Source organism: Diprion similis, chromosome 10 (genome assembly GCF_021155765.1).
Source record: "Diprion similis isolate iyDipSimi1 chromosome 10, iyDipSimi1.1, whole genome shotgun sequence".
Lineage (NCBI taxonomy): Eukaryota > Metazoa > Arthropoda > Insecta > Hymenoptera > Diprionidae > Diprion > Diprion similis.
In genome coordinates, this window is record NC_060114.1 from 19,772,296 (window position 1) to 19,793,145 (window position 20,850).

Genomic DNA, 20,850 nt, shown 5'->3' on the forward strand with positions numbered 1-20,850 from the left:
ACAATTTCTGCGATATGTCGAGTAATAACGTATAAACTTCAGCTCATTCGTTGAGTTTCAATCATCATAACTAAAGGTTTGCAAATCGATTGATAGCAATAGGAAAAAAAAAAAAGAAAACAGGAACAGGGAAATACAGGCCAACAGTAATAACGGACCTAATACTGCAAAAATGACTAAAAGTTATCTGGTTCACTTTAATTCAAACTATTTAATATAAGAAATACATTTCACCTTTTCGGTTTTTAATGCAAAATTGAAATAATCCGCTACATATTTTTATTCTCTGTACGCTGATTTGTTAGTCGTTTGTATTCTAAATTGATCCAGTCCTTTATCACATATAACTTCGTTAATTTTCGTTGAATTAGAATTGAATGAAAGGCGTAATGTGAGAATAATAATAATAAAAGGAAAAAAAAATAGGTGAATGGATAAATGGAACACTCGAAATTGTAATAAATTTTTTTCTTCCTTCCTTTTTGATAGGACGGTATGAATAGCGGGTAGTCGACGAGGAACGATTTGATCCCCGATACTTCGGGAATTCGGAAAAAACTTATCTAAGTCTTTGGAAGAACCGATTGAGGGGCTTATATGGCGTATTGCGTCGAGGGACAGTTGAGCGTTGATTAAAAAGGAAAAGAACAAAAGGTGGGAGAGGCGAAAGGATAAGGCCAAAGATAAAGTGGGATGAAATACTGAGGCTCATCTCGCAGTCGTCGGCATTCGTTCGAATTAACACACGCGTTACGTTAATGCTATTATTTATGCGACGCGGTGTTACGCTCAGTGTGTAATACCTACCTTTGAATTTAATCCCCATATCTCTCGCGCTTTCCGCGTTTCCCGCGCGTCGCTTTTCTCTAATCGCTGATTCCCATCAAAATTTCCTCGATTCGGCTCGATATAAATTATACCGAATCGCCGGGTAGGCGCCAGGTTTCCAAAATATATGTCACATAGACTTGCGCGCCAGGTGCGATATCTTACCCGTGCGATTCCATCTGGTCTGCAATCACCGTTCAACGATCACGAAATTCGCTGGGCCAGGTCGAAAATTGCGAGACTTTCCTCAGGCTTACAAACCTGCCGTCGCAATCAACCTATATACATATTTTATTGACATTTCTGTTTTGAATTATAGGTTAAGTTTGAATTCGGATTTCGAGAAAGTGGCGAGTGTGAAAAGTGGGGTGAAAACACATCGATATTCACGAGTTTTTTTTATTCATATCATCATATTTACAACGATTTATACTTGAAATCTTTTGTGAAATTATATACCCATACCTAACGTATTACAGGCCTAATACGACGACCGATTAAACACTTTTCAATATTGATTTATCGATACCTAGACAAGCTTCAATGGCGTTACAGATCATTCGGGAAAATTTAATATTCAATTTACCAACATCATTATTATTGCACATTTGGATTAAATATTTTTTTTTTCCGATTTAAACATATTTAAGCGGAACGTTTTGATAATATAAAAAGATTAAACACATCACGGTTTAAAAATATAAATTAAACATGCAGTTTTGGCATTAATAGAAATAAATTAACCTAAATAACAATCGAAGATACATATTTCGAAGTACAAAAAATTGAATATTGGAACGAGAAGTTCTCGAATCAGTTGATTTTACTAAAATTTCGTACTTACAATGATAGAAATCATTTCACAAATTTATGCCTGATCGATTCATCGCTGGAATGAACGGCGTACATATAATTTAAACGACGTATAAAAATGTACAATAAATCGTTCATGGTGTGAAGTAGTGAATAGACGGAAAGAAAGTGAAGGGTAGAAAAAACAAACAAGACAGAAATATTGGCGACAATGAAAAGCGCTGCGGAGAGAACCGCGCGTCTAACGATACATATAATGATAACCTGACGATAGTGGGTGAAAAGAAGATGGCGAAAGAGCAGCTCGACCCTTTGAATTCAATTCCTCGAGTCATATTATTAGGTATAACGTGCTCGCGTTATAATACAAACAGCAAACACGGAAGCTGTGCAGGTTCCCCATAATTGAGTCAGACGTAAAGTAACAAAACTGAAAAGCCGTCAGCTGTATGGTTTCGAAAAAAGGTGCCATTTTACACTCGGTGAATCACGCGTAAGCACCTTGTTTAATAATTACTATGCAGATTGAGAGTCGGGTTTGATTCGCTGCTGAATGTATACGTATTGTTGCTTAACTCGAGCCCTGTCCCTATTAACGAGTTTGAGGTTATAGTAATAATATCTGAGTGGAAAATGGTGGCGCGTCGTTAGTGAAATTAAACCTTTTGACTCGTTAGCGAGGGCGCGGAATTTATCGGCGAGGTAAACGAAACGCTGAGTGAATTATGGCGCGACGCAACTGGTAGATTAAATGTCTATGTATGTATGTACATAAGGTGAGAACCCTTGAATCAATCGAAAGTGCCATATTGCAAATGTCGATTGAGAAGGAAGCGAGTAGACATTTGCAACAAGTCACGAGGTTTGATATGGCGCTAAGTTTTACCTTTTTCTTGGGTATCCACTTCCGTTTACCCCTCACATGTTTATCGTGTTCTCGAAAAGCTCCAGCATCCTCTTCATCTCCTTTCTGGAACGAAGGCGATATGATAATTCCGTGCAGACGATCATTGGAAGAGAAAAGATCTATTGAAATTTGCGCTGATGGATATATCCGCACGTATTTAATTCAACCTTTCATGCAGACATTTTTCCTTAGATACGATTCACTTGAAATTTTGCATTCGTGGGCTTTTACCAGTCTGAACTTCGAAAATTCAAAATGGCGGATCCAATATGGTGGACGTAAATTCAGAAAGTTATTTGATTTTGACAAAACTTTAAGTTAGATGGTTTTTGGGGTCACGATTACGAATCTGAACTCGAAATTCCAGAATTCAAAATAGTGGATCCAACATGGCGTACGTAAATTCAAAAAGACATTTGATTTTGACAAAACTTTATGTTACATGGTTTTTGGGGTCACTGATTACGAATCTGAACTCGAAATTTGAAAATTCGAAACGGCAGATCCAACATTTCGGACAAACAAAAGCTACAATAAGAAAAATTTAGAAAAAACTCTGTAAAATTTTTTAGTGTGTAATAAGTTTGTGTAAAAATTAGGATTAGAATTTTCATGACATATTAGCGAAAAATACTTTTTTCGTGGAATAATACTAATGTCGACCGTTTGTTTACATGTCCTATTTTTGCAATAAATAAATAATTAAATTTTATATTTCTTTTTAACTTAGAAATATTTCAGAGACCATGTGGAATCAAAAGACTCGGAAGTTGTCACCAAAAATTTAGCTTAATAACTAAAAAGCTGCAAGGAAAAAAAAAAAGTTAGGACGCTATGCGTCCCACCGTACATTGAAGGGTTAAACAGCAATTCGAAAATGAATTGGTTCGCGAAAAGCGAGAGGTGGGGGTAAAAATCAGCGAGATTCAAGCGAGGTGATTAACCGAATTGTTGACTCTTCGCAATTAACACGCTCGCGAAACGGCGCCGCCGCTTGTTGGATATTTGTTGGCGGCGTCCGTCTCTTTTTCGCGCTTTGTATTGAGCTATTTATTTGAATTGAAACGAGGTGGGCAAGGGGGAGGGAAGGGAGGGGGGGTAGGTAAAATAAGCCGAGGAATAATTAAGCGGATGCATGAGTAAAAAGTTCGGCCGTTTTCCACATACCACTTGGAACTGTTATGCATAATGAAAGATTTTTAATGCCGCTTGGCACGTCGTCTTTATACATTTTCTTTTAGCTTTGAGATTCTGTAATACCTGCGTATACATTATACACGTTGCAATTAGCGACGACGGTTGGCAAAGTCTGCATATCAAGACTGCATTAATTGTATGCAAAATTTCAAAGCGGTCGAGTTAAGGAAACCTGCAAGTGAATTAACTCCGAGGAATATACGTTTTGAGAATTATTTTCTAAAGTAGTTAATTTTTTCAGCACAAGAACCAAAGAGGAGGAATAAGGAAATTAAAAAAATTGCCGACGTGAACGAAGCTTCGGTTCTTGTGAAACTCACTTTAGTTTATTCACCTTCGGGAATTAATAATTTTAAAACAAAATCATCCAATTATTATTAGATGAGATTCGAAATTGTTCATTAATCCGATTTTAATTACCAGTTAGACTAATTTGATTTGATTAAACGAATACCGGGTGTCTTAATTATTACCAGTAAAATATTTTATCCGAACACGTTATTGTTAAGAAAATAACTTTTAAAGAAAGATTGATAAATGTTGTAAGATAAATTATTAGGTATCTATTCGATGTGCGGGTAGCAGGAATATTTTCATAACGAAATACCGGACGGTAATTTTATTTTCTTATTTGTTTATTTTCACTGTCGGCAGTTAGTTTCAACGGCGTTAATTATCAAGAGGGGAGGTGCAGTTTTAAGGTAATTGCTTGGGTAAACTTGAGATTTTTCCACCTCGCGGTATAATTTTCTGATGAATATGTATTCAAGAATCGGTACGGGAATATCTAACATTGATTCGAGAGTCCGTAGGACGCCGGCTGTGCATCCGCGGTCGAACCGAACTACCTTTTGAATAACTCATCAATTGACCCTGCACGCGCCGAGACTGCAAGCCGTTTCCATTTTTCCAAACAGCAACGAAGAGAACCGGGAGAAAACCCTGGTGAAAATCGCCTCGGTTTTAAATATCAATAGTCTCGCATTAAACGTCGGCTTAAGTAGGCTGTTAAATCGAATGAGTTCCAAAGCGAAGTGGAGAGGAAGAAAAATGTATATAGGTATATACCTGATACGTCTTCGAAACATCCGTAGGTTAAATCGAGCGTATGAAAATTCGAAAGGTGAGATGTGAAAGGAAAATGAAAAGAAATGGACATGAACCCGAGTGTATTCGACGTTATATACTACACTAGGAGTCGCGGTGTGCTCTATGGAAAACGTGCAAATGAAAGGAAGAAAAATGGCTCTCACATTCGCTCTGCCAGCTTGTATATTGGACCCATAGACTTCGATAGCTCCTCGCACTTTGCCATCAGCTGATACATCGACTTGATGTTGTGGTCTACAGCGTCGCAGGTCTTGCAGACCGCGTCTCTGTAAGTCTCTAAGCAATCGACTGTCAACGCAGACACCTGAAAAGCAAAGGAACGACTTTTGGTGAAGAGCCCGGGAAAGAGACGGTCAAAACGGAAGAGATGAGTGGAAACAAAAAAAAGAACGTTCGAATGCTTCCAGGAGTTCATTGCTATGATAAACCAGATCAATGTGAAGGTACTCGATGTGTACACCACCGATTTACTTCATTCTGTGATATGGTGTGGTACATAAAAATGGAATGCAAGTAAAGAAGTACTTTGACGCTTTCGGGTCGACAGGGTGGCGACAATTTTGTTCAAATAAAATGTCCTAACTTTTGCCTGTCAAAGAATTCAGAATTCCCTGAAGTTTTTCCACGAAACTTAGCTAATGTTGGGTAGTTTTTATGACCCTAGCTCCAGAAGTTGTTCACCTTGAACATGTAAATTTGGATCTAGAAAACACATAGCATTGCTTCGTTTCACGCAAATAATTAGAAACTGAACAATACCATTCGCGAAAGGTCGGTTAACTGAATCTACGAAGCATTATAGCTGAAGTTTGATAACGATTTATAAAAAAAGTACGTTTTTTTCTATGGTCCATCATAATTCCCTCACTTTTCCCGATAGACTAAATTCCCTGACTGTTTCAGATTTTCCTGGTTTTCCTGACCTGCCGCCACCCTAAGTGAACGAATTCTCGAAATTCAAGGGTAAAACGGTCTCTTACGCTGTGCAATATCGCGGCGAGGTTTTCCGTCAACGAGTCGACAGAGGTCGCCACCTTCCGCGCCTCCATTTCTAGCTCGTTGAGGACGTTGTGATCGAGAATGGGGAGCTGAGGTGTGAGCGCCTGCCTGTAGAGGCAAGGCGTCGAGCTCCTCGAGCCAGGAAAGGAGGGCGTCTCTCCCTTCTTGGTTACAGGACTCGAGAGTTTTATTTTGGTCTCCAAATCCTCGGCGACGAAGAGGACCATATCGCCCTCCTGAGTGACGGTGCCTTCGAGCTGGAGATAGCCGATCGCCTTGTGGTAGCTCGGCGGGTCGACATCCTCGTCGGGTTCATCGTCGTCCTCCTCGGGACTGAGCCCATCGTTTTTCAGCTCAAGACTGTCGGGCCTGAGATTGTTGGAGTCCGAATTGGCCAGGTTCTCAACCATGAATTTCCCCCCTTCCAAATCAGGGGATTCTATCAATGAACGGAGCTCCGACACTGGCGGCGACGATTGGGAATCGAATGATATTTCCGAGTATGAAGCTGTCATCTCGTGGAGCTAAGATGGCGGTGCAGAAACCAAACGACGGAAAGAAAATACAGGAAGAAAAATAGCAGGAATTTAATTTTTTTCAATCTGTCAGACTACTCGTCGTGCTCAGTTATTCATTCTAACCTTACTTTGTCCTCGTCGTAGTCGAATCCTCCCATTTTATCACCGCGGGTCGTACCATCTGCCGGAAGTCTTGCCGATCTCTCCTCGTCCTCGTTGTCCATTTTATTTTCTTTTCTTTTAATTTTCACTAGTACGCTTTTCGCACTTCTCCCCCCTCGATTCACCCTCGAAGGAAATCAGTATGGGTGTTTGCTTTTCGCTACAAAATACGTCCACTGATATCGACGTTCCACCCAGTTCACCGTTTGCTAACGAGGTTCTTCCTGCACAGCAGAGGGGGAACTACTTTACGAGTAGAGTAGCGTCGGTAAAACAGATTTCTTACTTCTCGGCTGTTGAATAATTGGCGTCCTCCGCGCATGCGCAAGGTCTCTTTGTGTGTCACCATCTTTAGATAAAGCCATGCCGTCGTTCAGCCTAGTAGCTGTGATCGAATCAGTTTGTGATGTATAAATGTGTGCGCAGGCGAATTAAATTTTAGGGAAAAGATATTTACAATCTTGACAATAGCTTGAAGGTTGGTAAACAAGACTGTGATTAATCTAAGCAAATGCGTCACTGACCCTATAATAATTGAGAAACTATTTTGTTTTCAGAAAATCTCTTACGTCAGCAGATAAGACGATAAAAATAAGTAAAGAAAATAAATATAAGGAAAAAAAAATAAAAATGGACCGGAGTGACAGTGCCTTGGGCTACATATTATCTGGTTCTATATTCTACATCTTTGGATTGAAGTGGTGTTACGAATATGCCAAATACTGGCACTGCCACCGTGATTTGGATCACGAACGAGAACCAACAAAACTCGTCAGGGTTTCTCGGAGCTGCCAGAAGCTCTTGCGACGGCATCCGCTGGAGGGAACCCTCAAGTTGTTGGCGACGGCGTTGGGTTTGGCAAGCACCCTGACGGGGAACTTTCCTAATAGTGTTGAGACAGCGTCGTCACCGAAGGTGGTGCACGCGACAATTTACCTATTCTTTGCGCTCTCAGGCCTCGTCGATGTTCTTACTTTCTACTTTCCTCACGTTGTAAGCGACGGTCTGGCCAAGATGGCGCTTGCCCAGGCCTTCTTTATCGAGGGATTTTTGTTTTTGTGGCCCAGCGAGTCCAATGACTCTATGATCGTCTTGGCTGGGATCGTCTGGACCAGCTCTTTTGCCGTCGTTCTCGAGTTGGTCTGGCCCGAGATGAAGCTCCTCAGGGCAACCTCCACTCTGCTTCATGGTGGCTGGCTCGCTCACATGGTCAGAACCAGGGTAGAAAGCAATTTTGCCACACTCGCTGAATGTATTCTTAGATCTTCGAAAAACGAGACTCTTGCTCTTTCCTTCTCCTGGCACTTTGCAGCTTCTTTTATTGTCACACTCTGCGTAGTCGCTGTCACAAGAAGTTGCGCGCCGAAACTGAGGCCTGGCGATCCTCCTGAAATTCCCATCTATGATTACTGCCATGACGTCGATCAGAGAGTTTAGTGCCAAATCTGTTTAGCCTGTGATACATGATAAGGCCAGATCATCTCGCTTTTATGGCTCCTAACTTCTTGTCTCTGTTCACAGTAACACCATTCATTAGTTATTTTATTAATGTGCCTCGTTTATTTTTGTTCTCAATGTATGAAGAAGTCTCAAGTATTTCATTCTATTTTCTCATTAATTTTTTTATTTATTCAATTTTTTATTCGTATAATGTAGATATGAATATTGTCGATTCGAGTACCAATTTGATTTACGATTAGCTATATTGATCCTTTTTACAGCAATTTGCTTTTAGTATCTAATGCTTAATGCCACATGATCAACTTGGTCCCGTCATTAACGTGCCTAAAGTAAACAATATTTTTATACAATAAATTTGTATATTATAGTAATTTTTGTGATATGACTGTATAATATACAATGACAAAATGTTATTATTCAACCAGTCGCCAACTGCCAGTGCCTCACATGATATATGTAATCATATTGGATTATAATATCGTGTAATTGAAATATTGTATAGTTTTATATGCATATAAGCGTTGTTATATTTTGTACACCGTTATCCAGATCTTGAATTTCTAGATCTGCTCTTCCAAAAATATTATCGATCTAGATGTAATTACATGTTTATGTGAATGTTCTTTACAACGATTGAAATATTGAGCCTATACGAAATCTGTAAGTCGAAACTTTCGAATAAATCTTTAAAATTGATATTTGAATGTTGAATTTGTTTCATCTACCATAAAAGTAATAGGATTATTAAGTATAAAAACAATCAGACCTAAGAAATCTCCCAGCAGTAACCCTGCCATACATTTGATTGAAATTTGAAAGTCTGCTTCGCACTAATTTCGTCACCATTATCCGTTCATTACCAACAGCGCGGGATTCTCCAAGTAGTATTTCCAGGTGTTTGAGAACTTAGCTATCGTCACACCGTCGACCACCCGATGGTCTGCGGCCCAACTGACCGACAGTATCTGGGCTGCGACTACCTTACCATCGGCGTCGAAACGAGGCAGTTTTTGCGTTTTTCCTACCGCGCCGATCACTATTTGCGGTGGTAATATCACAGGCTTTGTGTACGTCCCACCAACCTGTGGGCAACACAGGTGATTAATGAAATTGAAGATTTTCACGATTGTTCATCGTTGCTTTCTACATATTTTTCGAACTCTACTTACCACTCCGATATTGGACAAGGTGAATGTGCCACCTGCTAAGTCACTCGGTGGTATGGCGGCCCTTCTTCCCAGTTCCTGGAGCCTGTTGAGCTCCTTCGCGATGGTCATGACGTCGAGATTCTGAACGTTCTTGACGTTGGGCACGACCAGACCCTCGGGAGTATCCATGGCCACGCATATGTTGTGCCACGGTAGTACTTCGACGGTTTGAGTGTCTTCGTTCAGCCGGGCATTGAGTTCGGGAAACTTTTCAAGAGCCCTTGATATCGCCTTGATGAAGAATGGCATGTAGGTCAGAGCAACCCCTCTTTCCTTCATGGCGGCTTTGACCTCATCCCTTAACTTGACGAGTTTCGTCACGTCGCATTCGTCGCTGTAAACGAAGTGCGGTATGCTCTGAAATGAGATTCTTTACAATCTGTGCAACGAATTGTTCAACAAATTTCCCCTAAGAGACCCTTTTAGACTCTGGGTAGACTTTGGCACGCGGTATGACTCACCAGAGAGCGGGTCATCGTCGTCCACATGTACTTCGCGTACCCTTTAAGGGCAACGGTTCTAACCTCTCCTTGGACTCGGTCCGTTTTCTCCGGCTGCCTTTGCGGCTTGGTTGATATCTCAGCGTCACTGTCAGACGTCTCACTATCACCATAGGAAAGAAGGTCCTCCTTTAGTATTCTACCATTCTTACCCGTCCCGACGACGTCTTTCAACCGAATACCCTTCTCCATGGCAATTCTCCTGACAGCAGGAGTGGTGAGAACTTTTCCGATCAGGGTTTCCCGGGACGCCTCACTCCCCTGCTGCTCAGTCTTGACGCTTGTATTTTCCTTGGGGGAAATTTCAGTTACCTCCGAAACTTCTTCACTCCCATTTTCCACCTCGTCATCCAGCTCTATGTCGACCAGCGGTTGTCCGACTAAAGCAATTTCGTCTACCTTAAATCTGAGGGCCTTTATCATCCCGTCGTATCGACTGGTTATAGTGACCGACGCCTTGTCGCTTTGTACTTCGCATACTTCGTCGAATTGGCTCACTTTGTCTCCAGGTTTGACGAACCTGGGGTAAAAAAATCGTCAACCATTTGTCACCCTGTCCGTCACTGTCGTTCGACAGTTTCAAAGCGAGAAAGGTACAGGCTGTCTCAATTTGTTACGTGTAACACAAACATAGTAGATAATTAAAGTCGCACTATCAATGCTTACCATTCTTTGACCGTGACCTCACGAATTCCTTCCCCGATATCGGACAATTTGAAGGGCACTACGCGACCCTGAAGAGAAACCGAGGTCGATACGGACCTGAGGATAGCCTCGAGTTTCTTGTTCTTAGGCTGAAAAACAGCAAAAAATTTACGAATCCGAAGTACTGATTAAAGCAGTTTGAGATAAGGAAAGTAACGGCACGATTGATCACTGATAAGCAATAATACGTGTGCCATTTACCGGTAGAACCAATCTGCTAGTGGCTAGATGACGAACGAAGAACGCCATCGCGGTATTGCAACGAGCCGATCGTACAGTTCTGCAGTTACTGGCAATCAGAGCGATATTCATACCGCGTTAAACGTCGAGCGGATACGTCGATACCGAAACAAAGTGACGAGCCTTCTCCGGGTGCTCGCGTTATCGTACAACAAGCAATGGCCGCGCGTCTTACGGAATAGCATTTAATCACGAACGTCAGATTCATGCTCGGTACGATTAATTCTTACGTAACTTACTCGGTTGAGAAACAACGACTGATAAGAGCGCTGCGAAATCAAACATAACTGAGTTGCACATCGTCTTAAAGAGCTCAGGTATGTGCTTCCTTGATTCTCTTTGTTTTTTTTTTTTCATTTTTTTCAATTTGCCTTTGGACGGCGCTTTATTTTGTGCAAATATTTCGGTGTGTCGCGTGAAGATAATTGCAGCTTGGCGAATCCACCGTCAGTTTGAATTCTTCAATTCGGTATCTTTTACGCTATGATTATGACTGAGAAAAAAAATTCAACTACCACTTGATCTTGGGCTGCAGACAGTCAAGTCCCGGAAATCTGAAGAAGGCATAACTCTGGTGGGCTTAGATTCGGGCCATTGTAAATTGGCCCTGGCTGACCCTGGTTTAACTTGGTTCGGTAATTCCATAGCTACCTGCAGCTCTCGCTACTCGGTATGGAATACGTTGGTATATTCATTATTTTGGGGATTTTCCACGCAGAGTGAAATCGTGCTTTGAATACTAACAGCCACATGCCCTGTTCCACAAGTTACTGCGTGCAATTATATTTTTATCGTTGTGCCTTTTCCTTTTTTTTTTTTTTTTTTTACCACATTTGTCATTTTTCATGGGAGCGGATCGAGTAGAAGAAATTGAAGTGATTCGAGATTCGTGGTACATCGCAGCAGCTGAAAGATAATCTGAATTGTAACTTATCTTATTGTTGCTCTGATTTTTTTTTTACTTATTTTGTTTATTATTCTCACTCTTTCAACCACTTATTTCTACGGCTGGCCTTTAACGACCCTGAGGTTCCAATCCCAAGTAAATTGAATATTTAGTTTATGGAAATCGGGGCTTCAGTAAGCTGCGGTTCAACCTCAAGTGACAATTAAATTACACGCGGACTGCGCAGGCTTTGTGTTATACGTATAGGTTTCACCGTCCGAATGCATATTTCGTGCAATTCTCCCATTTCCGAGGTTCGTTCGTTACTTCGTTTGTCTCTGTACGTCTTTCAATTAGACGATGCAATTAGCGAAGCATATACATATAGCATATATGCGACACCGCTTAAACCATATATCGTTATATGGTTGAAGAAATCGATCGAATATAAGAAAATATGTATAATTTTTTATTACAATTCGTTACAATTTATTACGATACGACAAACATCAACAACTGTACATTGAGGCCAACAGAAAAAACAATAGCATAATCACTCAATCACGTATACACAACTATAAATTTATTACTCGCGATCAAAGACGTGGTGATTTCGATAAGTAACTTGAAAAATTTAATCAATTATCTTGAAACCTTTAGAAAGTGATTTTAAATCATTCATTAGATATATATTATGTATATATAACACACGTTGCGACTAGATGTGCTAATTTTTAGTAAAGACAGGTTGTTTCTTCCTCTTTCACAGAATGTTACATAGGTATATAAATATATACATATATATATCTATGTGTATACATATTCATGACATATTGTTACTATACATACGTATGTTATTATTCATAATGTGCACTTGCTACACAGAGCAGATTTTCACATGCGTGTATACATATTCCTGTCAATGCGTGGTCCACGTGTCAAAAGATGTTTTTTTTCTCCAAAAAATTTTCTTTCATTCCATAATTTAAAACAACGGTGCAAATATATATACATATATATGTACATATAATATGTTTCATTCTACACAACCCTATTCGTACAACATTAAACTGATGCATTGATTTATCTATAGACCTTTTTTCACTTCATTTTTATTGGTTTGTCAACCTATATATTTGTTCATCTCATCTTTTTATGTTTATATATTTCTGTATTTTAGGTATAGATAAACGCTTCTATAATGTGTATATAATAAATAATTATCTCAACGGTTCTTTGAATCGTCAATATATTATATCTGTTTGTACGATCACCAATTTACTAAGCGTATGATTATTATGTGTATATGTTATATTACTTTTATTACTTCTACTGTATGTGGATTTATCTAATCATTTTTTCACACGCAACACTCACGATCCACGTTCATTCCTCACGTCATTATAGCTTTGTTATGTGCGTATTCTATTTGCCAAATGCATTAAAATTATTTCAGCCTATAGATGTATTTTGTTCGGAACGTTGTACAATTTTCAGTGTTGGCCTGAGCCACACCTGGAGTATTATTATTATTATTATTTTTTTCGATATTCGGACCAGTCAGAATTACATTCTTAGTCTTGGTTTAGGCGACTGCGAGTCCCACTCACACATTCCGTCAGGACTGTTAAACGGTATACCCCTGATTCTAAAACGGCTAAGAAATGAGCAAAGATGAGGAAATGTGTGAAACAGCCCGTCCACAACACTTGGATTTATATCATTAATGGGTACGGGTGTGAAGGAGTTCACGGAATCGAATCACTGCAGTCGCATCACAGCGTTGCAGCTGAGTATTCATAGAGCATTTGTTGAACATCAGCGGGGAAAACATTCGAAATACTCGTTAAACTTCCCCGCTTTACAATCCATCACAGGCCCGCGGATATATAGCTAATAAACAGACAGTTATAGGCACTCGAACGTAGATTATTCCTGAAGTTGTGGAAGGAAACGAGCCAGTCCAGTCGAATGTAGAAAATGGAGTCATTTTGTTATCGTTTTGGCGGTCAGTTTTTCACCCTCATCAGAAAATTATATTTTATTATAAAAGACACGAACGTGCAATAGTTACAAAAAAAGGCTTAGGAATGAAGAATAACAAAAGAAACGAGTGAAAATTATCTTACCAACTAGGGCGAAGTTGGCTCAACGTAGGTGAGAAGCTCACGTTTTATTTCAACCTTGTCTTCGCCTTCTATGATGGCGTCTTCTATGATGGCGTTCGATAACTTGTTATTTAATTTCGTAACAGTAGAAATATCGAACATTCTCACATTCTCAAAACCTTTGAGCACATGGAAGAGGTAGGAAACGACCCTTGGATCTGTTCATTTTGTTGACTATCAACAGTGTAGAGTTATTGCCTAACGTATCAGTAAGGGTAAAGCGGAAGTGATTATGGCTCGTAGAAGATTTCTTAAACTGCAAGTGGTGTAATTTTTTCATAGTCAAAGACTTGAAAAAAACTTTTTGGGTAATTATTGTCGGGAAGAAACGACGTGATAGGTTAGGGGTTGTCTTCGTGAAATTTTTTGGGAGACAGGAGAATGGTGCTGTCCACAGGGTTGAAGACCATCGCCCGTTTTTGAGAGATCGGATGTGCAAAATTGAAATGTAGAAGCCTACCCGAAAAAGTAGATTTATGATGCCAATTGGTTACAATAAGGTTACTGTCCTTAAAAAGTTGATTTCGTCGTTTCGTTTAATCTCAGAAATGAACCGCAGCCTCACGTGGTACGAATTAAGAACCTTCAGCCTAGACCCAAAGTTGACCTGAAACTCCAAGAAGAAAGACTCGTTTTCGTATATTTGATTCGACCGGATCGTTTCCTTTCACAACCTCAAATTATGCCGAGGGATAAATTGAAATATGTAATAGATTATTCCTCTTTTCAAGTCGATAATCAGGACGAACGACCCTCTGATCGTGGGTGGCTAAAGCTGAGCAACTGCTTCCTCGTTGACGGATTTAAACGCAAGGACGGTACGTGTTGGAGTTTGTGGTGTGCCAACTGACGTTTGGGCTGTAGAGTTGATTGCCGACTGGAGAGGGACGTTTTCACTCGGTCCATCGCATGCGGTACCTGAAATTACGGGCTGCTGATGAGAGTGTTCGAGGGCTGCTGCTATCGGGCGATCCGTAATTTTAGGGGAGCGACAGGGTTTCCGAAAGGATGGATTCTTAGGGACGTTCAATGCGAGGTGAAAAATCGAGAAACGGTTTTGAAAAACGTTAATTTACGCACAGTCGGGTATTGATCTCGTTATGAAATGTAGGTCGGCGGCATGACAGGCATGTAGTACGGTCGACCGCAAATTGATCGACCACCAAGATAGACCAACTTCTATATCTGGTCAACAGTGTGGGTACCTGAAGGTATACGATGGAATGCAAGGTAGACAGCACAATTGGCCATCAAACGGTTACATTCAAATGCATGTATTCTCTTTGTTGATATAAAGCTTACTTTCCATTTGTTATGAAAAACTTTACCACGCACACTTTGCTGGGGCGAATAATGATAACCTGAAACTTGTGAAAAATGTCGCGAAGCCACCAATTATCAACGTGTTTCTCTAGACGACGCTGAGAACGTTGCTTTATTCTGCAATTAGTATGACGTCAAGCTGGGAAAGTTTACACATGAGGTGTCGGTCTGTCTCTCATGGCCAAGTGCCAAGTCGGTCTTTCACCGTGGTGTGCTGGAAATTGCACTTTACTGTGAAACAATCGAGGATTACATCAAACTGTGCTGAATGGCAGGATAGGGGAATCAGGAGGTGATGGGGTGGAGTGATCAAGCGGCGACGAGAATAAACGGAGGTCACTTACATTTCGTGACCGAAGACGCACCTGCACTGCTGCCCTGCTTCTTGAACGTGCTGCCACTCATGGTTACCTTTCCGCGAATATTTTTGTCCGGTTGAAATATGATGATGTAGACCTTCGGCGAGTAGAGGCAGACCAGCGCGACCGATGCACTAAGGCTGATGGCAATGCAGAGGGTGGTGATTTGGGTCTCATGGGAGTTCTCGGTCCCGAAGTAAATGGGGACGAAGGCTAGCCATATTATGCAGGTGGTGTACATCGTAAACCCTATGAACTTGCTCTCGTTAAAGTTCTCGGGTATCTTGCGGGTCTTGACCGCGTAGACAGTCGATATTACGATCAACAAGGCGTTGTAAAGCTGGGAGAATAGGAAGCTCATGTGCTGTATGTTGCATCTGATTATCACCTGCGTTCTGTCGGGTTGAAATTTCTTCGTACCCGGTGGCTCGACGATCATCCAAACCAGGGTTATGACCACTTGGAAGGCGATCAGGGCAGTGGCGATGCAGACCTGAGATGTGGGGCTTATGTACCGAGGCCTACGGGCGGACCTCGAGGCCGAGTCGAATATTCTCGCTATTCTGTTGGTCTTTGTGAGGAGGGCACCATAAACCGCACTGAAACTAACACCGACGCCGAATCGTTGGAGGACGCAGGTAACGGTGGTCGTCTTCGCCAGGAGGACGAAAGTGTTCAAGTAACATACGAGCACTCCGGCCAAAAGAATGCCGGTCAACTCCCTTCCGGAAGCCCGAACGACGGGTGTGTCTCTGTGCCGGAAGAGGAGACCCCCAACCGCGAGAGTCGTGGTGATCCCTAGACACGAGATCACCGCGGGAACAATGGCAAATGCACTGCTCCACTTAACGTAAGTTATCGGTAGCTCGTAGCAGCCCTTTTTGTCAGGGTGTGGCCAGTGGTTCTCCTCGCACTCCTTGCACGTCTTCTCGTCGAACACGTACTCGTAAGATTCGCACCGGTCGCATACCCAGCAGCACGTGTCACCCTGTTGTTTCTTTATCATCCCGGCAGCGCAGGGCAGCGAACAAGCCGAGATAGGAATTTCCGTTGCTCCCTTGGACCAGACCAGATCATCCGTGCTGATATTGAGGGACTTGTTATACCACTTTCCCACTACCTGAAGGATATCGATTTATGTATAGTTGTATACTTGTTATACGGGGGGTTGAAGGGGCCACGATACGCCCCGGCTGCACTGGTATACAATCACCGCATTTTATACTTCTTTGTACGCAAGAAAAATCTGTGTTAAGTATATCGTGGTGGGACTGGGATGTTGATCTATAATGCATCACCCGCCATGTAACATCACCGACATGTCCCCAGAGTTAGACCGTGATTCTATTGACCCTGACAACGAGGTTGACGCGGCAAAATATTGCATTTGTAAACCCATTAATCAGTCTGTCAGTGCCTGATACATATTCTACCCTCATAATTTTACAACTGTATCAGATGTCGTCGACTGTCGGCACGATTGCTTTTTCCCATTGATCCCGTTCCCCCGCGGCTGTACGTGGTAACGTTATAATTGATATCGACAGTCGTAAATATTTTAAATCACTTTCCTCTCGATCGGAAGCGTTACTAATCGATGCAAGGCTGTTGTACTTGATGAACTTGGTAATTTGTTAGGAAATTGCACTTACCCGGTAATAGTATCCGTTGGTACCATTCGGATCGACCTTGCGAAAGTTCAAAATATCGTAGCGTGGCAAGCCATCTCCGTGCTCGTCAAACTTCACCTCGCTACCGGCAGCATCTGAAAAATGAAATGCATCAGGCACTGACGTACGTAGGTACGAGCGAAGGGGAAGCGGACGGAAGGGAACGATCGAACGAACGAGTAATTGAGTAATTAACCCGAACCGCTGACAAGAAACGGCCGGCAATCAATCACTTCGGTAAAGAGCCTGCGAAAAGTGAAATGCGAAGACGGTGTCAAGGTGTGAAAGGGATTATCGAAAACTTGTCACTACATTTCACGATTCACATTGCGCTTAAGACGTAGTACTCGACTAGCTCTTCAGCAACGTCATCATGCACTACAAACCAGTGAAAGAAACATTGAGGAGATAACTCCTGTAGAATACACCCCTGTCGAAGTTGACCATAGCTGGACAGAGCCCCACGTTCCGTCCGCAGAGGTCGCTTTGCAGGTTGTGCAGCGCGTAGGCAAAGGCGTATACAGCATCGACGACGAACTGGACCTTGGACTCTTGTTCATAGCCATATGTCGGCGTGAGTTGAAACCTTGGAGAGCAGACGTTGATAGTATGGTTGGTGACCAGGGGTACGTTCTTCTGCAATGTGCAGGCGAAGGCGTCTTCCCAGTACTCGCCAAACCATGGATTCCGCCGATTCGTCTCTGGAGTGAGCGAGGCCATGTAGTCATCGAAGCCAGGCAGATTCTCGGACTGAAGTTCGACCGTGATCGCACCTTCAGCGACATCTTCAAGGCCCTCTACAAGCTTGATCTGCTTCCCCCAACCGTCGCTCGCGATCCATTGGAACGGTTGGGTCAGATTTGAGCGACGAGCAGCCTCCAATATTCGTCTGGCGTCCTCGGCTCTCGTGAAGAGAAGAACAGCTCTGGCATTGGGCTTCTTGAGGAGCTTCGCGATTATGTTGTCGAAGACCTTATCGTCCGCGGCGCTAGGCACCTTTTCGGCAGCCGCGATGCAGACGTTCCTGTCGTTCGCCTGACGCGTGAACATCTCGATTCCGTACTCGCCGTAGGAGCCCTCCGAGTAAATAGTCGAGACGTAGGACCAGTTGACGCTCTTGACCACGTCCACGAGGGCCATGGACTGGAAGGTGTCTGGTGGCACAGTGCGGGCAAAATAGTCGAACCGTGTTTTGTCACTGAGTGCATTTGCGGTCGAGGCTGGCGATATCTGAGGTATGTGAAATAGCCGCAAGAGGTTCGCCACCTGGAGTGAAACTGAGCTATACGAGCCCCCGATAACTCCATAAACAGGACCCGCGTTCGCGCTCTTGCGAACCCTCGGCGTAGAACGGTCAGCACACTCCAGGACACTTATGTCCTGATTGGACAGCGACGCTCTGACGAAGTGGAGGCTCTGATTTAGCGCGTAAGTGTCCCGGCTGCAAGTGTCCAGTATGTGAACACCCAGCGCTATTCCCGGTAGAATTTCATGCTGCCTATTTATCTGGTCAACGGCGAACAGCATCGCCTCAAGCCTCTGCACTCCTCGGTTGTAGATCTTAGGACCGCAGGACGAGCCACCTTTTTCATGAACCGGAAACAGCCCCCCAAGGACTATATCTCCCGGGATCAGGACAGCCTCACGTTCGTTCTTCCTTGTCGCCGTGACTACGTTTAGGATCAGCAACGCCAACCAGGCCAAACTTGTCCCACGGAATGGTTGCATATTGATGAAAAAGTGGTCAGGAAATGCCCGTGATTTTCTGTACCCATTAACCACTAACAGTTACATTCTCCTGCCGGTTGGTCTCCACCCCGCGGAACGAACTGAGAGCAAAACCCCATGATTCTTCTCATTTCCGGTCTTCGGTTGACCGCTAATGCTCACGTGTTCGCGGGCCCATTAGGAGCATCCCAAGTTCTGGGACGGAGTGATCGCTTGATGAGAACAACCGGCGTTTCCTGAACGGAGTTTGTCAAGACGTGGCTGCATCTTGAGATCGGAGTTTGGCGCGTTTGGTCCGACAGTTTGGAGTCTCAGTGGGTACGAAAATAAAGGCACTTAAGCCGGTACAGGGATGAAGTGGAAGCCTGTGAAGAGGATGGAGGTACACGTTAGTAGTTTTTCACGAGAATACTGCCTTCTGTAAAGAGTCCAGTACTCGAGTTTCAGCATCCATTTTCTCCACGTTCGTCAAGGAGGATCCAGACCCGGTAAGAGTTCCGAGTTCCCGACGAGTAGATCCCTTTCTTCTTTCACTCGTGCATTGCCGCTACTACTCCTACTGCCGTTGATGCTAATGCTGATGCTGCTGTGTGTTTCTCAGCAGCAGGCGCGTGTTATCGATTCAAATGTGCCCCGACGAGTTTTGCCCAAGGGAGCACGTTTCGCCTGGGAAAAGTAACACCCGAAAAATACTGGGAAAAATATTTTCTTCTCCCGACTCTGCTCCAGCGTTTTGCCCCACTCCTTCGTCAGCCCCGGAGCTTCTCACCCCGGACTTCGCCCTCACCTTCATCTTCAAGTTTTACATTCTACATCGGGAGGGGCAAATATACCAGGTACCTGTTCTAGCATCAATATTTACGGGTTTTTCCTCGGGGTAGGGAAGAGCCGCGACGATGGGTTTGCGACCGAGTATCTTGTTGCACGAATACCGAATCAATAGTTTCTCTGTATGGGTTGGTATGGTTGGGAACGTCTGTTTCGGAACCGTCTTTTTTTTACGTGTTTCCTCCTCCTCCCTCCGAGCTCAGAAAAGTAGTCGAGGTATTCCTCTCTCCATTCTTATCCACAAGAAAAGACCTACTTCAAACCCAATACGATAGAGAATCCAATCGATAGAGAGCGTCTTAGAACATCCCTTGGGACCTCGTGGCGATCCTCTCAGTTTGTTTTTCTCCGGATTAAAAAAACTCCCCCGTCTAAGCCCGCGTCACTTTCGGACATTGGAGTCTACGACCCGACCTCAGGACCACTCTATTCGATGTAGAAGCAGGTCGACACACCCTCCGGAGCAGAGTGTGCAGTTCCAGAAAATATCCCACTCGTTGCGGGTGTTAAAAAACCGAAGATTAAACTGTCTAAGAATCCCTCAAGACCGAGCCCGAGTCACATGCTCATAACGCCGCCACGACCGTCGGCGTCGCCGACAGAAATCGATAGATGCCTCGTGACAATTTATGGTACCGTCGGCTTTTCAAGATATGAAACTACGACTCCACGGAGCCCAGTGGAGAGAGCTTTCTCAGCAAGAAACACGCGCCGCGCTCCTCCTCGAGCGGATTAATTCAACGGGGTAAGAGAAGCGTCAGCTGTGCCCCTTGACTAGGGCAACCGACCACGCACTACTGCCCGACTAACCCAACATCTCCGACCATCCCCTGGATCAGACTGGAGGGGGAAATTCGCCGATCGACTCTGCGCTGTGCTTTCGTTTCTCGCAGTACACTCGCTCTGCTTGGCGAGCTTTATGTTCAGAGCTTCGCCGCGGGTTGCGCAGGGGGTTTGATGGTGCTTTCGTCAACGTGCCCGCCTCGCGACTGCTGAGCTTCGTGTTCAATCGTCCGCGAACTTTCGGAGCATTGGGGGGGGGGCTACGCAACTCTCGCCGCTCGCGCGAGGAGCTTAAACGTTCTGCGCAAAGGCCGATCACTCGGCGCCAAGCTTTTCACCCCCCTCCCCCCCCCAACCTCAACCCGCTCGGCAGCTCTACGTCGGTAACACAAACCTCAAGATATTGCGCGCGGCTCTATCCGACAGGAGCACCTAATCGAGGTGACAAGAGGCTAAA

The 20,850-nt window shown here is 43.4% G+C and overlaps 4 protein-coding genes across 6 annotated transcripts; 1 reads left to right on the forward strand and 3 right to left on the reverse strand.

Annotated features, from left to right (window-relative positions):
• Positions 1-2,543: 2,543 nt before the first annotated feature.
• LOC124410779 lies at positions 2,544-6,960 on the reverse strand. The gene is made up of 5 exons (XM_046889388.1): positions 6,738-6,960; positions 6,501-6,660; positions 5,836-6,378; positions 4,999-5,159; positions 2,544-2,611 (listed from the first exon to the last, which is right to left on the reverse strand). Exons 1-5 carry the CDS (start codon positions 6,881-6,883, stop codon positions 2,560-2,562), a joined length of 1,062 nt encoding a protein of 353 aa, XP_046745344.1. The 5' UTR covers positions 6,884-6,960; the 3' UTR covers positions 2,544-2,559.
• Positions 6,961-6,977: 17 nt separating this feature from the next.
• Positions 6,978-8,564, forward strand: LOC124410780 (transmembrane protein 45B-like). The gene has a single exon (XM_046889389.1). It carries the CDS (start codon positions 7,165-7,167, stop codon positions 7,969-7,971), a length of 807 nt encoding a protein of 268 aa, XP_046745345.1. The 5' UTR covers positions 6,978-7,164; the 3' UTR covers positions 7,972-8,564.
• LOC124410777 (lipoamide acyltransferase component of branched-chain alpha-keto acid dehydrogenase complex, mitochondrial) lies at positions 8,231-10,948 on the reverse strand. 2 transcript variants are annotated; one of them, XM_046889386.1, is made up of 5 exons: positions 10,610-10,948; positions 10,370-10,497; positions 9,665-10,223; positions 9,165-9,560; positions 8,231-9,077 (listed from the first exon to the last, which is right to left on the reverse strand). In XM_046889386.1, the coding sequence occupies exons 1-5, from the start codon at positions 10,718-10,720 to the stop codon at positions 8,841-8,843; spliced, it is 1,431 nt and encodes a 476-aa protein (XP_046745342.1). In that variant the 5' UTR covers positions 10,721-10,948; the 3' UTR covers positions 8,231-8,840. The 2 variants fall into 2 exon arrangements, with proteins under 2 accessions (XP_046745342.1, XP_046745343.1); XM_046889387.1 differs by having other exon boundaries at positions 10,603-10,730.
• Positions 10,949-14,218: 3,270 nt separating this feature from the next.
• On the reverse strand, positions 14,219-20,572 carry LOC124410776 (metabotropic glutamate receptor). Of its 2 annotated transcripts, XM_046889385.1 has the most exons (5): positions 20,159-20,572; positions 17,441-20,066; positions 17,037-17,149; positions 15,370-16,504; positions 14,219-14,620 (listed from the first exon to the last, which is right to left on the reverse strand). In XM_046889385.1, the coding sequence occupies exons 2-5, from the start codon at positions 18,780-18,782 to the stop codon at positions 14,472-14,474; spliced, it is 2,739 nt and encodes a 912-aa protein (XP_046745341.1). In that variant the 5' UTR covers positions 18,783-20,066; positions 20,159-20,572; the 3' UTR covers positions 14,219-14,471. The 2 variants fall into 2 exon arrangements, with proteins under 2 accessions (XP_046745341.1, XP_046745340.1); XM_046889384.1 differs by having other exon boundaries at positions 17,441-20,572.
• Between the last annotated feature and the right edge of the window lie 278 nt (positions 20,573-20,850).